General features: G+C 31.7%; 1 protein-coding gene across 3 annotated transcripts; it reads left to right on the top strand.

Moving 5' to 3' along the window:
- Nucleotides 1-2,626: 2,626 nt before the first annotated feature.
- On the top strand, nucleotides 2,627-8,293 carry LOC107951044 (uncharacterized). 3 transcript variants are annotated; one of them, XM_016885933.2, is made up of 9 exons: nucleotides 2,627-3,113; nucleotides 3,843-4,037; nucleotides 4,187-4,289; nucleotides 4,484-4,563; nucleotides 4,646-4,723; nucleotides 5,162-5,253; nucleotides 7,139-7,250; nucleotides 7,593-7,718; nucleotides 7,985-8,293. In XM_016885933.2, the coding sequence occupies exons 1-9, from the start codon at nucleotides 2,829-2,831 to the stop codon at nucleotides 8,078-8,080; spliced, it is 1,167 nt and encodes a 388-aa protein (XP_016741422.1). In that variant the 5' UTR covers nucleotides 2,627-2,828; the 3' UTR covers nucleotides 8,081-8,293. The 3 variants fall into 3 exon arrangements, with proteins under 3 accessions (XP_016741422.1, XP_016741424.1, XP_016741425.1); XM_016885935.2 differs by having other exon boundaries at nucleotides 2,668-3,113; nucleotides 7,918-8,293; XM_016885936.2 differs by having other exon boundaries at nucleotides 2,668-3,113; nucleotides 7,997-8,293.
- The last annotated feature ends 3,772 nt before the right edge of the window (nucleotides 8,294-12,065 follow it).

Below are 12,065 nucleotides of genomic sequence, written 5' to 3' on the forward strand. Positions count from 1 at the left end.
ATAAACCAATACTTAATTTATGCATTTATACTTAAACCTTAGATTTCAATAAATAAACACATCATGAACATTCAATTAATTGTCTTCATTTCATAATAACATTTATCATTAGAATCAAAATCAGTAAGATATACAATTCAGTCAGTATCATTCAGTCTTTAGTGCAGTAATTTACCCCTATTAACATAACTCGGACCTGGACGAATACACGGATCCAACCCACACACTAGGATAGTATACAGTGTTTCATCGGCCAAAGTCAGAATACACCGTAATGATAACAGTAACAATAACAGTAACAGTAGCGGTACACAGAATACCTCATCGGAACGAATCCGGAACTGTAACAATAACAGTAAGGCGACACTTATAGTGTCTCATCAACACAAAGTCGGAATATCCCTGAACACTTCCAATCCTATGGCATGCCAACTATATCCGACTAGCCCGGCACTGTTAATAGGGTTTTCATTTCACTTTCAATTCATCATCAAAAGTCAATATACATTTCAATTCAAATATTCATAAGTCAACACTATACCACAATATTAATACTTACCTTAATTTCAATAGCCATACATAATATCAATAATATGTATCAAAATAATTATTAAGTTTGGTTATAGAAATACAAACCGTAATTCTCGAGTTTATTCGTTATCTTCGCTCCCTTTCTCTTTTTCCTTCTTTGATGACGTTTCCGGTGCTACATTAGCTACGAAAAAATTAACACTTAAAATCATCAATACATATCATTTAATAACACACGCTTCTATTTTCCATGTAACTTTTACAAAAATTCCAATTTAGTCCTTCCACCATAACCATTCTTTTTCTTCAAATAAATCTCATATTTTCATTTAATACCTACTTTAAACAAATTTCAGCTCTTCATATTCAATATAAAACATCAATTCTACAATTTATACAATTTAGTCCCTACTATAACAAAACTTATATCTCTTTTTACAATTCAATTCTTCTCCCATTTCTAACTTGAATTTCTATCACTTTATGTCATAATTCATCTATTTATTCAACTTATTTGACATCTAAAAATTCAGTAACTTCCTAAATTTCAACATAATTTAAGTAGAGCTTTGTTCTAAGATTCCAAAAACATCAAAATTACAAGAAAATAGACTAAATTGACTTACCAATTAAGCTTCAAACCTCAAAACCCTATTTTTCCTTTTCTTTTTCTTTCTTTCTTTCTTTCCCTCAATTTTCGTTACTTCTTTGTTTTGTTTCTTACTTTTGTTTCTTTATTCTTTTTATTATTTCTTTTATTTCTTTTACTTTATATTATTATATTATATTTTCTAATTATAATTATTATTTCTTAAATAATAAGCAAATACATATATATACATACATTTCTACCAATTAAAATAATACACATGTATTTATACTTACCATACACTTGTCACATAAGGCATATTTGCTAATTTAGTCCCTTCAATTTTCTTTAGCCTATAATTAAACTTTTACCCTATATTCAATCTAGTCCTTTCACTAAATTAGCCTTAATTCAAGCTAATTCACTTAACCAAAGTCTAATTAACTACACTGCTAGCTTCGTAAATATTTCTAATAAATATTTACGAATTTATTTTGCGAAAATTATGACCCGAAAATTTAAATTTTTGTTACCCGTAAATTTTGGGTTGTTACACAGTCACCCCAAGATTTGACTTCTCTAATATAAGTTTCTAAGGTAATGGTCCTATCCCGTCATGATATATGAAATGTATGTGTTCTGAAGCATGCTATCACATCTCCAACCCCTCAAATCTACCTATAAACTTTCATAGTTTCACCCATAAACTCTAACCCTAAACCCTTAAGAAACCTTAACCCTAACAAAATTAATAAACCTAAGAAACTTAAAAAACCCTAAACCTAAGAGAGAAAGCGGAAAAGCGCAGCCAGCTGGGCACGCTTTCTGAACATGTGGTAGGAATGCACTCCCAGTTGAGCGTGCTTTTCCACTCTCTTTTCAAAATCGATTTATTTCATTAAATTAAAAAAAAAAGCCTAAAAGCCAAACAAAAAAACGTAGAATATATCATTAGAGGTGTCCATAGGTCGGGTCCAACAAAAAATTTAGGCTTGCTTGCTAGGCTCGAGCCTGACAGACTCAAAAAATGGGCTTAGAATTTTGCCCAAGTCCGGCCCAAATAAAAATGCTAAAATCCAGGCCTATCTCAACTCGCCCGTATTAATTTTTTATATTATTTTTAAAAATATATAATACATCAAAAATATTAAAATAAATGTTTCCTAACAAATTAAAAATAAATTAAAAAATATGTCACACTAAGATAAATGCAACTTAACAAGAAAATATGAAATGTCTTTAAAATAGTAACAAAATTAACAATAAAACAAGAATTATGCAATATCTAAATATGAACAATAAAATGGTAGCAACATAATTATAAAATTGTAACAAAATAGTGAAAAAACCAACAAATAAAAAAAATGACAAAAAAAGTTAAAAAAAAATATAATGTCTTTTTTACATATTTGAGCCCAATTAAACCAGATTTGGACCAAAAAAATTTTCGAGGCCCAACTCGTTTTATAAATCAACCTATATTTTTTTTACCTAGACCTTTTTTCTAAGGATATATTTTTACTCAATGGCTCCCAGTCGGCCAGACCATCCACAGGTGTATATATCATTAATTTAGCCCGAATAAAATCATACCATTTATAATATTGTAAATTTTGCCAAAGTTGGTGTACAGATTTTATAAACGAAGTAGCAAACACTGAAACCGCCCCTATTCGTTTTCGATCCTAATTTTCTTTATGTTTTTCCAATGGAATCTCTTTCGAGTTCCCTCTCCATCTCCATCTCTAATCTACGCGAGACCTACCCAATTCTCAACAGCCACTTACCATCTTCTTCTTTTAGTCTGATCAAAGCGCCAAATCAACGAATTGGATTTCTCAAATTCAACTCTGAAACCTCTCAGTTTCATAGGTTTTATCTCCAAGCTCTACCCCGAGAGGTTCCTGCTGATGAAGGTGAAGACCAGCTGCAGCCTCTTACCCTTAATAATGGGTTTCGCTTAGTTTCTGAAGACAGTCAATCTGTTTATCAGGTATTGTACCGAATACTATCAAATAATTCATTTTCCCGCTTTTTTTCCCTTTGATTTCTCTGTTGTTTATGTATTGTTTGCTTTGTTTTCTCTACTTTTTTGGAACATCGAGATGAGAAGTCTCATTAACTTTATGATTTGTTTACAAAAGCAAATGCACTATTTTTGAATGATTAGAAGTTAAAATTTCATCTTTTGTGGATAAAATTTGGTTTTAGGATTTGATATTATGTTGAATTGTTTTAGATTTGAACCGTTTGATCACTTTCAGTGGAAAATGAATTACATTCTTATGACCATTTGGTATTTTTTGTTTTAGCAACTCTTGAGAAAGAAAGCAAATGCAAAATAGCGAAAAGTAAAAATCAAATGTAACTATAAAGTAAAAAACTCAAATGAAACTGTACCCAGTTTGATTTTTTTTTCATGGAATTAAATAATGGTTTTAAACTTTTTCAAGGGTGTCGATGTTACTATATTTTAAAATCTTTGTAGCTCGAACTCTGTTGTGAGTGTCCAATATGTTTGATTTTGTTGAAGTTTTTCCATGTCACCGGAGGGTTTCGATTATGGGCGGGTACTTGAAGGAAAATAGTTGGAGCAACATAGCGATGTAGTTCTATCATGCTATTTGGAATCCTTTTCTTGTCTTGGTTGACATAGATTCTCGTTGGCTATATCAAGTTGCTGCTTTGGCTCAGTATTAATGGCCTCTCTCATGTTCTAAAGGGTGATTCAAATCAGAGTAAAAGCAGCGAAAAAGATGTAGATAAGTTAATAAAGGTTGAACTCCATGGAAGTGGAGCAACTGGGGGTAGCAGAGCTGGACTTTTCAGAACCCCAATTTCTGGTGGAGTGCACAGTGCAACTTCAGCACATGGATTACCTCGGCCGGCCTTAGCTGTCCGTAATCTGATGGAACAAGTAAAGGCTATTATTTGAGTTCTAAATACTATCATATTTCGAAAAGCGAAAGAGGGGAAAACTCATCTGTTTCCTTCCCTGTGTTTCGTTTCCAGTTTTATTTTATTTTAATTTAATTGTTTTGAATTTGTTGGCCTGTGTAATTCAAGGCCAGATTTGCTCATTTATGCACTGTAATGTCTCGGATGCACCACCGACGAGAAGGGTATCCTTTTGGCTCTCTGGTAGATTTTGCCCCTGATTCAATGGGCCGTAAGTAGTTGACTTTTGAAGTTCTGTTATTTGGTTACTTTTTGATTCTGCAAAAAATTTTGACATTTTGGTAAACCGTTTTTGTGGTTTCCTTTCTTAATATTTTGTTTGAAGTGTAAGAGACTTTGTAACTATGTGTAAGTTGTTAGATGTGTTTAACATATCTCCCTTTTTTTTTTTTTTTCAATTTGCAGATCCAATATTTTCATTTTCACCATTGGCCATCCACACACGGAATTTATTAGCAGACCCTAGGTGTACCCTTGTTGTGCAGGTTAATTCTTTTGTTCCTTTTGCCATGATGGAATATCTTCCTTAGATATTCTCCCTTTATGGAATCCATTGACAGTCTACAGATACCTGGATGGAGTGGCTTATCAAATGCAAGGGTAACAATATTTGGTGATGTCTATCCACTTCCCGAGCATGAACAGGTAGTCACCTAAATTCCTTTTCTTTCTTTTCATTGGTGGTGGGAGGGGATGGGGTTAGAGAAGTTTGGTAATCAAATATAGGGTTGGGATACTCACTATAAAAGATCGAGGTTTCTTCTTTTCCTTCATGGGGTCATGGCTGTGTGGCTTTACAAATGGCTTTAGAGAGCGGGGTTCTGTTGCCACGGAGTATCCTTGTTGATCCTTTTGGAAGATGTATGTTTTGAGGAACTTCCATTTCCTCACTGTTTTAGGAATGCATAATTTGGATGCGTTTTCTACTTCTTGTTCCCCTTCTCTTTGATCTCATGTTTGGAGGTTATCCTTTATCTCTAGGCCCCATCAAATATCTGCCATGTTTTATATTACACTATGTTACACATATCTATACAATTTGTGCATAAAATATGCCTCAACAAGGGCCTGTTATTTTGCTAGGAATGGGCTCATAAACAGTACATAGCAAAACATCAACAAGGGCCTTCACAACAGTGGGGAAATTTCTACTACTTCAGGATGCAGAATATAAGGTCAGCTTTGATCTATGGTTTTTCCGTATTTCTTTTGCAGACTAATATTTCCTGTTTAGAGCGGCTCTGGTCATCCAATATTCTGTTTATATATTCATTCAGGATAGTAAGATTCACTACTTAGTACAAAGTCAATATTGTCATATTTAACCCTTATCGATACTTCTAAAACTTGCAAAATCTTTCTGGTTATCCAAATAGTGAAGCAAGATTTTAAAGCCCAGGCTAGTTAAAGAACCGTTAAGGTGACACTTGGTCATTTAAATACTTTTTTTATTTGTTTCCTTTCTTTCAAGTGTTTTCTTCTTTCATTTTCACCTTGTATATGTTATAGTCTTGAGTTACGAACCGAGTCACTGGACAATTTGTAGGAAAATTGTTTGACTTAAACAAGATTTATCTCCTTATTTCTGTTTCTTCTGCACGAATGATCCATAATGGACAAGTGGAACTTGTTGAAGGGAATTCCAGACCTTAGACTTTTTAAGAGAGAGAGAGTCTTAAACCTCTGAATATTCAAATAAATTCTGACTTAATTTTATTTCTAGCAGTCAACCTCTTAAATAGAGGTTACATAGGTTTACTTGTTTGAATGAAAAACATATACGCTAAGTAAATTAAAAACATTGACTCTAAGAAAGATTCCTAATATCTCTAAACTATTTTTAATTAAAAGATCTCATTAAGATATAAAATATTCATAAATAAAATCTCCTGATACTTCTCTCAATAAAATTATAAACTGATCTAATAATTAATTGATGTCTAATATTACTCCCCTCCTAGAAAAAGAGCTTGTCCGCAAGCTTGAAATTGAATAGCTCGTGCATTTTTTGGCACGTTATGGCATGCAAGGATATTTCAGTCTCTCTCACTCTTGATTTTGCGCAAGATCATCTGGATCTTTTCATTCTGCCATTTCTGAACAAGTCAACTTTTTAACAGAAGGATGGCTTGTCTTGCTAGTACTAGTGTCTTTTGCCAATGCCTAAATCCTACCCAAATTGACTTTTGACACTACCATGGGTGTTACAAGAGAATTTCCCCTGAAGTAAGAAACTGAAAAACAAGAAACTGAATTATTTCTTCATGAATGATCTATAAGGAACAAGTGTCAAAAGTAAATATTTACTTCATTATTTCTCCATTATCTTCATTCATTGTTTTGAATGAAGAAATAATGAAGTAAACATTTGATTTTGATCTGCCTGGATCCCCTGAATTGGTCATCTTGGTTATAGAATCTCAGGAAAACTGGAAGGTTAGAACAGCCTTCAAGAGTTCTTAATGAACAGAAAGTAGAGGGGAATAAAACCAAGGATTAAGAGTTGATAGATAAGAGTGGTTGTATTCATTCACGTCCAATCGTAGTCCAGTTCATTATATGGATGAGTTTCTGAATCGTTTTAGGAAGATCTGGAACAATAATAACAGAAAGTAATGCTTGTGGCATCATTTATGGGTTTGGTCCTGCTTGTCATTGTAGCCATCTAAATTTTCTTGTTTCGACGGATACCAATTAGTGTTTTGTTCAAGCTTTAGTTGTGTGCTATTTTTTACTATTCCCTTATTGGTAACTGAAATTGGTTTGACATGATGTAAAGAAAATCCTGTTCGGTTGTCTGTTTTATTGTTAGTTCAGTTGCTTTGTATTACTAATTTCGGACTCTTGATTTCTGAATAGCACATATAACCATGTAAAATAGTGCAATGGTTTTGGATTCAGAAGTCTGATTAGCAGTGGATAAAAAACTAACCAGTTAATAAATGATTCCCCCTTCTTCTTTAGTTTTTCATTGATGCACAGTGTAGTGAACATTTTTATTCATCAAAATTCATTTCAGTGATATATATTTCATTGGAGGGTTTAAAACTGTTGTTTCAGTGATATATATTTCATTGGAGGGTTTGGAACTGTTGCATGGATTGATGTTAAGGAATATGAAGCACTTAAACCTGATAAGATTGCTGTTGATGGAGGTGAACAAAATCTAAAGGTGAACTTTTTAAATTCTCAAAATCTCAGCTTTCCACTTCTGTTTTTTTTTTTTTTTTTTTTTTTTTTGCATTGCATTGCATTGCAGCTGCCATGAAAAGAGGTATTTTTTCCTGCATTTGATTCTGTTTGAGGTGTTTTTTTTCTCCAACCGAGTATCAAAATCTACTAATGCTTTTTTCGTGCATGTGCTCCAATGCAGTTTGTCAGCTATGCCTTTTTTTTTTGTCATTACAATATTTGGGAGGGGAAAGGGCGATGATAGGAGAATGTTCTTACCACTGCTCCAAGCAAGTTTTGGCCACTATGCTTTTCTTTTTGCTAATTTGGGTTAATTTGCTAGGAACTCAATGTAACCTTTTCAAAGCCCCTCAAAGAGTTGCTATCAGCAGAGGCTGAGGTTGACGATGCAGCTCTTATATCAATTGACAGCAAGGGAATTGACATTAGGGTCCGTCAAGGTGCACAGGTATTTATTTCTACATTGTTCCAACTCTTCATTTTTCTTGAAGTATTTGTGTCTTGACACATGAGGATGCGGATGGGGATACGGCTTGATCCTCTGAATACTTGGAAAAACTTAAAAAAATCTGACCATACTTGTGTCAAAAAAAATACCCATATAACATAGATTTATTTCATATAATGGCAATGGACAATTCTCAAAGCTCGGGTTTCGGAGGAGGTTCAGGATTCATGTCAGATTTATATGTAGCCATGTTACATTCTTTTCAGTTCAACGTACAGAGGTTATCATTTGAAGAAGGGCAGGGTGTAGAGACATTGGAGGAAGCCAAAGTAGCTTTATGGAAAGTAATAAAGAAAGGCTAAGTGCAAATCTAAGGAGATAGAAGAAGCTGCAACTTTCTGGCCTTCCGGGGAGCATAAAGGCAAGACCATGCGAATCTCAGCCATCAGTGAATGTAATACTACTATAGAGAAACGTTATACAAGGTTTGTTTTTCCTGCCGCAAGTAATTTCTTAACTAGTAATTTTCTGATTTCTAGTGTATCGAATATTTTCTTTTATATGTTTTTCTACAAGGATCGGTTTACTATTTAAAAATTTTAGAATTGAATTTAAATTAAAAGATTCGTTTTATGGAAAAAATTTTAAATAAAATTGTAATATATAATAGGTTTAAATGTAAAATTGGTTTTTAAATTATATCAATTTTCTCACTTAGGTTAAGTGGCAAGTATAACTCCGTTATCCAAATAATTCTGAACTTTTATTAAAGCATGAGAAGTAATGTCAAAAGTGGGATCTTATTTCATGACATGTTATTAAATTTCATCATCTGATTTTTTTTTTTTGGGAAATGTGGTTGACTTACAACCCTTTTGAAGTGGTTAAAGCTGAAGAATAATTTTCATATTTACAATGGTCTTTTCAAGCTTCTTGTACTTGATAAATTTTTGTTTTTTTAAATGTGAAAGAACAATTAATGCCTTTTCACTATTATCTCATCCCTATCTTAATTTCTTACTAAATTAAATATCTTTTTCTATTAACTATCGCATTGGATCAATGTTTATTTGTTGCAAAATCAAAGAAAACTGCACTGATTGATACTTTCCTGCCATTGACCCCCGCCGCCAAAAATTGCCCCGCGAATTTGTACAAAGGAAAAAATTGTTCTGCCAAATTGCAAAAAGAAAATTCCCGCTAAATTAAATGATTTTAATTTATTATCCTTTTTCAATTAAAAATAAATTATTAATTATATATGAATGGCAATGGCATTAAACTTTCAATTTAGACTCAAATTCAATTTTTTTTTATATATCTAAATTTGATTTAATTCAATTTTATCATGAAAAGTCAACAACCTTAATCAATCTAATCTGAACTCAAAATGACCCAAACAACTAACTCAAAGTGACTCAATTTTAAATGAAATTATATATTTTTTAAATAATATTAACAATATTTTTATCCTAAACTATCATTTTATTTAATGTAAGAATTTGTAAAATGTAATTATCATTGTCTATTAACATAAGATATGTAATATTAGCTTATATCATATGATCTTAATAGCAAAATCCAAATACAATAAATACTTAATCAAAAATTATATTTGTCTATTTATTCTTAAGTAAGATTAATATGTGAAGAGAAATTATTGAAGTACAATGTCAAAATTTCAAAAAGATCTATATATTTCAAAATCTTAAAAACATTTAGGTTTTGATTTTATTTTACTTTAAATATTTTATTTTCTTTTCTTTTGATTCTAATTTACTTAACAAATCCTAAAAACATCTTTGATAAAGTTTATCAATACTAAATTGTTCAAATATTTAAAAATAAATATTGGTAGTCTAAAGTTTTGATATATTTTACTACACAACATTGGATTTCCAACATGTATACTCAATATTGTGTTTACATAGACCGATTCAATTCGATCAATGATTGTATGATTAATAAAACAATTTATTAAAACTGTTTGAAAATATCTAGTTCAAAAGCAGTTTTCTTACACAGTAAAAAATAAAATTTTGAAAATCGAGTTGGTTTGTAATATTTATAGCAATAAACTTTTTCCCGAAATAGTATCTGTGCTTTGAGCGAAATGGAACCCGAATGTTCTTGACTTTCAATCGAATGACCTTTTGCGTTATTCTCATACCACAAACTGTCTTGAGTGTGGGCTTGAACAATTTCGAATCAAATACAGAACCATATTTTTTTATTTTTATTTTTTAACTTTCAGTTGGAAAGTAAATTTATCTCTTATAGAAACTAGTAGAGTTTTATTCCCAGAAAATAGAATTTATACTTAGAAATAAACTCTGACCATTTTCTGGAAGGATAACAATATTAAAAACTTTTGTATATTTTCTCTTGTATTTAGCCCTACTAGTGCCATTTATTTATAGAGAGAGATAGTGAAACCCTTGTTGAATTATTAGAATACAAATAATATTTTATTTAATAGAAAAACAATCCCCTAATTGAATTACGAGAGAGATTCGCCCTCATACTTGTCATGAGAGGATTTTGGGCCTCTCCTATATCGGTTCAATTATTATTCACTTGTATTTTTTAGAATAGATTGGTTTATGGATTTAATTACTTGTAATGTTCATTGTGTGGCATACATTAATCTTGAGTGGATGATGGACTATGTATTGATTTAATTACTTGTGATGTTCATAGTATGGCATACCTTAATCTTAAATGGAGGATGGACTATATATGCGTCACTCATATAATTTGATGTAAGTAAAAGCTTAAGTTCAAATTGATAAGGAACTGAAAGTTGGTACGTTGGGTATGTGACTTCTGTAGTATGCAATGTAACACCCCCACGCCCGAAACCGTCACCGGAGTCAAGCTTGAGGTGTTACTAAACTTATATTACCTTTTAAACAACTCTAAACCACTTATTTTAATTTTCGGAATAAATTGTTTTTCTGCGTCATGGTTGCTTAAAAATTCATTTCTCGAGTTTCAAAACTCAAAATTAAGATCCGTAAAATTTTCCTGAAACTAGACTCATATATCTATCTACTAATTTTTTTCTAGAATTTTTGACTTGGCCAATTAGTACAGTTTATTAGTTAAAGTTTCCCTTGTTTCAAAACTCGACTACACTGACCTCTTCTTACTACGAACCATGTTTCTTCCTGTAAAACTTCATATGACTAAGCCGTTTGTTTCTCTTAAAACTAGATTCAACAAGGATTCTAACCATATAAAGTACACCTTCTAATTAGTTTTTTACAGTTTATGGTGAATTTCCAAAGTTGAAACAGGGGATCCAGAAATCGCTCTAACCCTATTTCACTAAAACTCAGATATCTCATAAAATATAATACCTTTACCTTTTTTGCTTATTCCATAAGAAAATATACATAATAAACTTTAATTTCATATATTATTCATCTTAAAACTATTTTTCTACAATTTTTAGTGATTTTTCAAAGTTACATCATTTCTGTTACTTGAATCTGTTTTTAGGTTACTTTCACATTTTTTCATAATTTTCATGTGATAATCACCATTCAATCATGCATATTAATAAACATGTATATCATCGGCTATTTTATTAGCTAATCACTAGCAAGTATTTACACATCATTCATTGTTCATATTATACCAAAAGTAGCTAAGTTTCTATACATGCCATACTCAAAACAAAACGTCTAATTATACCGAGTTATTTCTTTGATAGTGTGATCGGCCTCCGACGTTTTCTTCGATCCCCGAGTGACTAGATAAGTACTATAAGAAGAAGAAAATAAAGAGATTAAGCACTAGGCTTAGTAAGCTTACAAGCAAATAAATCACAACATTCAACATAATGGATAATTATGCATAATATCATCTAACATCATAAATTTCTTTACTTCTCAATTTCTATCTTCTTCTTTATTCCCTTACCTTCTTTCTTACCTAACCTTTCCTTTTTCATAAGTATAATCTACTTTTCCTTTGCTGTTAATTCACTGTAATTTAACTCGTATCCTGACCCGTTGAACCACTCGGAATACTAAGGATACTAGGGTCGTTCCTGTCTATCAATATCCTACCAATGCCATGTCTTTGACATGGACTTACATGAATTATTCCTGTCTCCAATGCCATATATAATATGGACTTACATGGCTCAATCCTGTCTCCAAAGCCATATTTCTAATATGGACTTACATGGCTCATTTCTGTTCTGTCCTGTCAACCCTAATATCCTAACATTCCTAGGGTTTAACTGGGGCTTTCTAACACTTTTCCTCTGTCACTTCACCTTAAATTTGACTTTAAATATTTTCATAACATAAATATATAAATGCTGGAAGTTGAAAA

This window comes from Gossypium hirsutum, chromosome A02 (genome assembly GCF_007990345.1).
Source record: "Gossypium hirsutum isolate 1008001.06 chromosome A02, Gossypium_hirsutum_v2.1, whole genome shotgun sequence".
Classification (NCBI taxonomy): domain Eukaryota; kingdom Viridiplantae; phylum Streptophyta; class Magnoliopsida; order Malvales; family Malvaceae; genus Gossypium; species Gossypium hirsutum.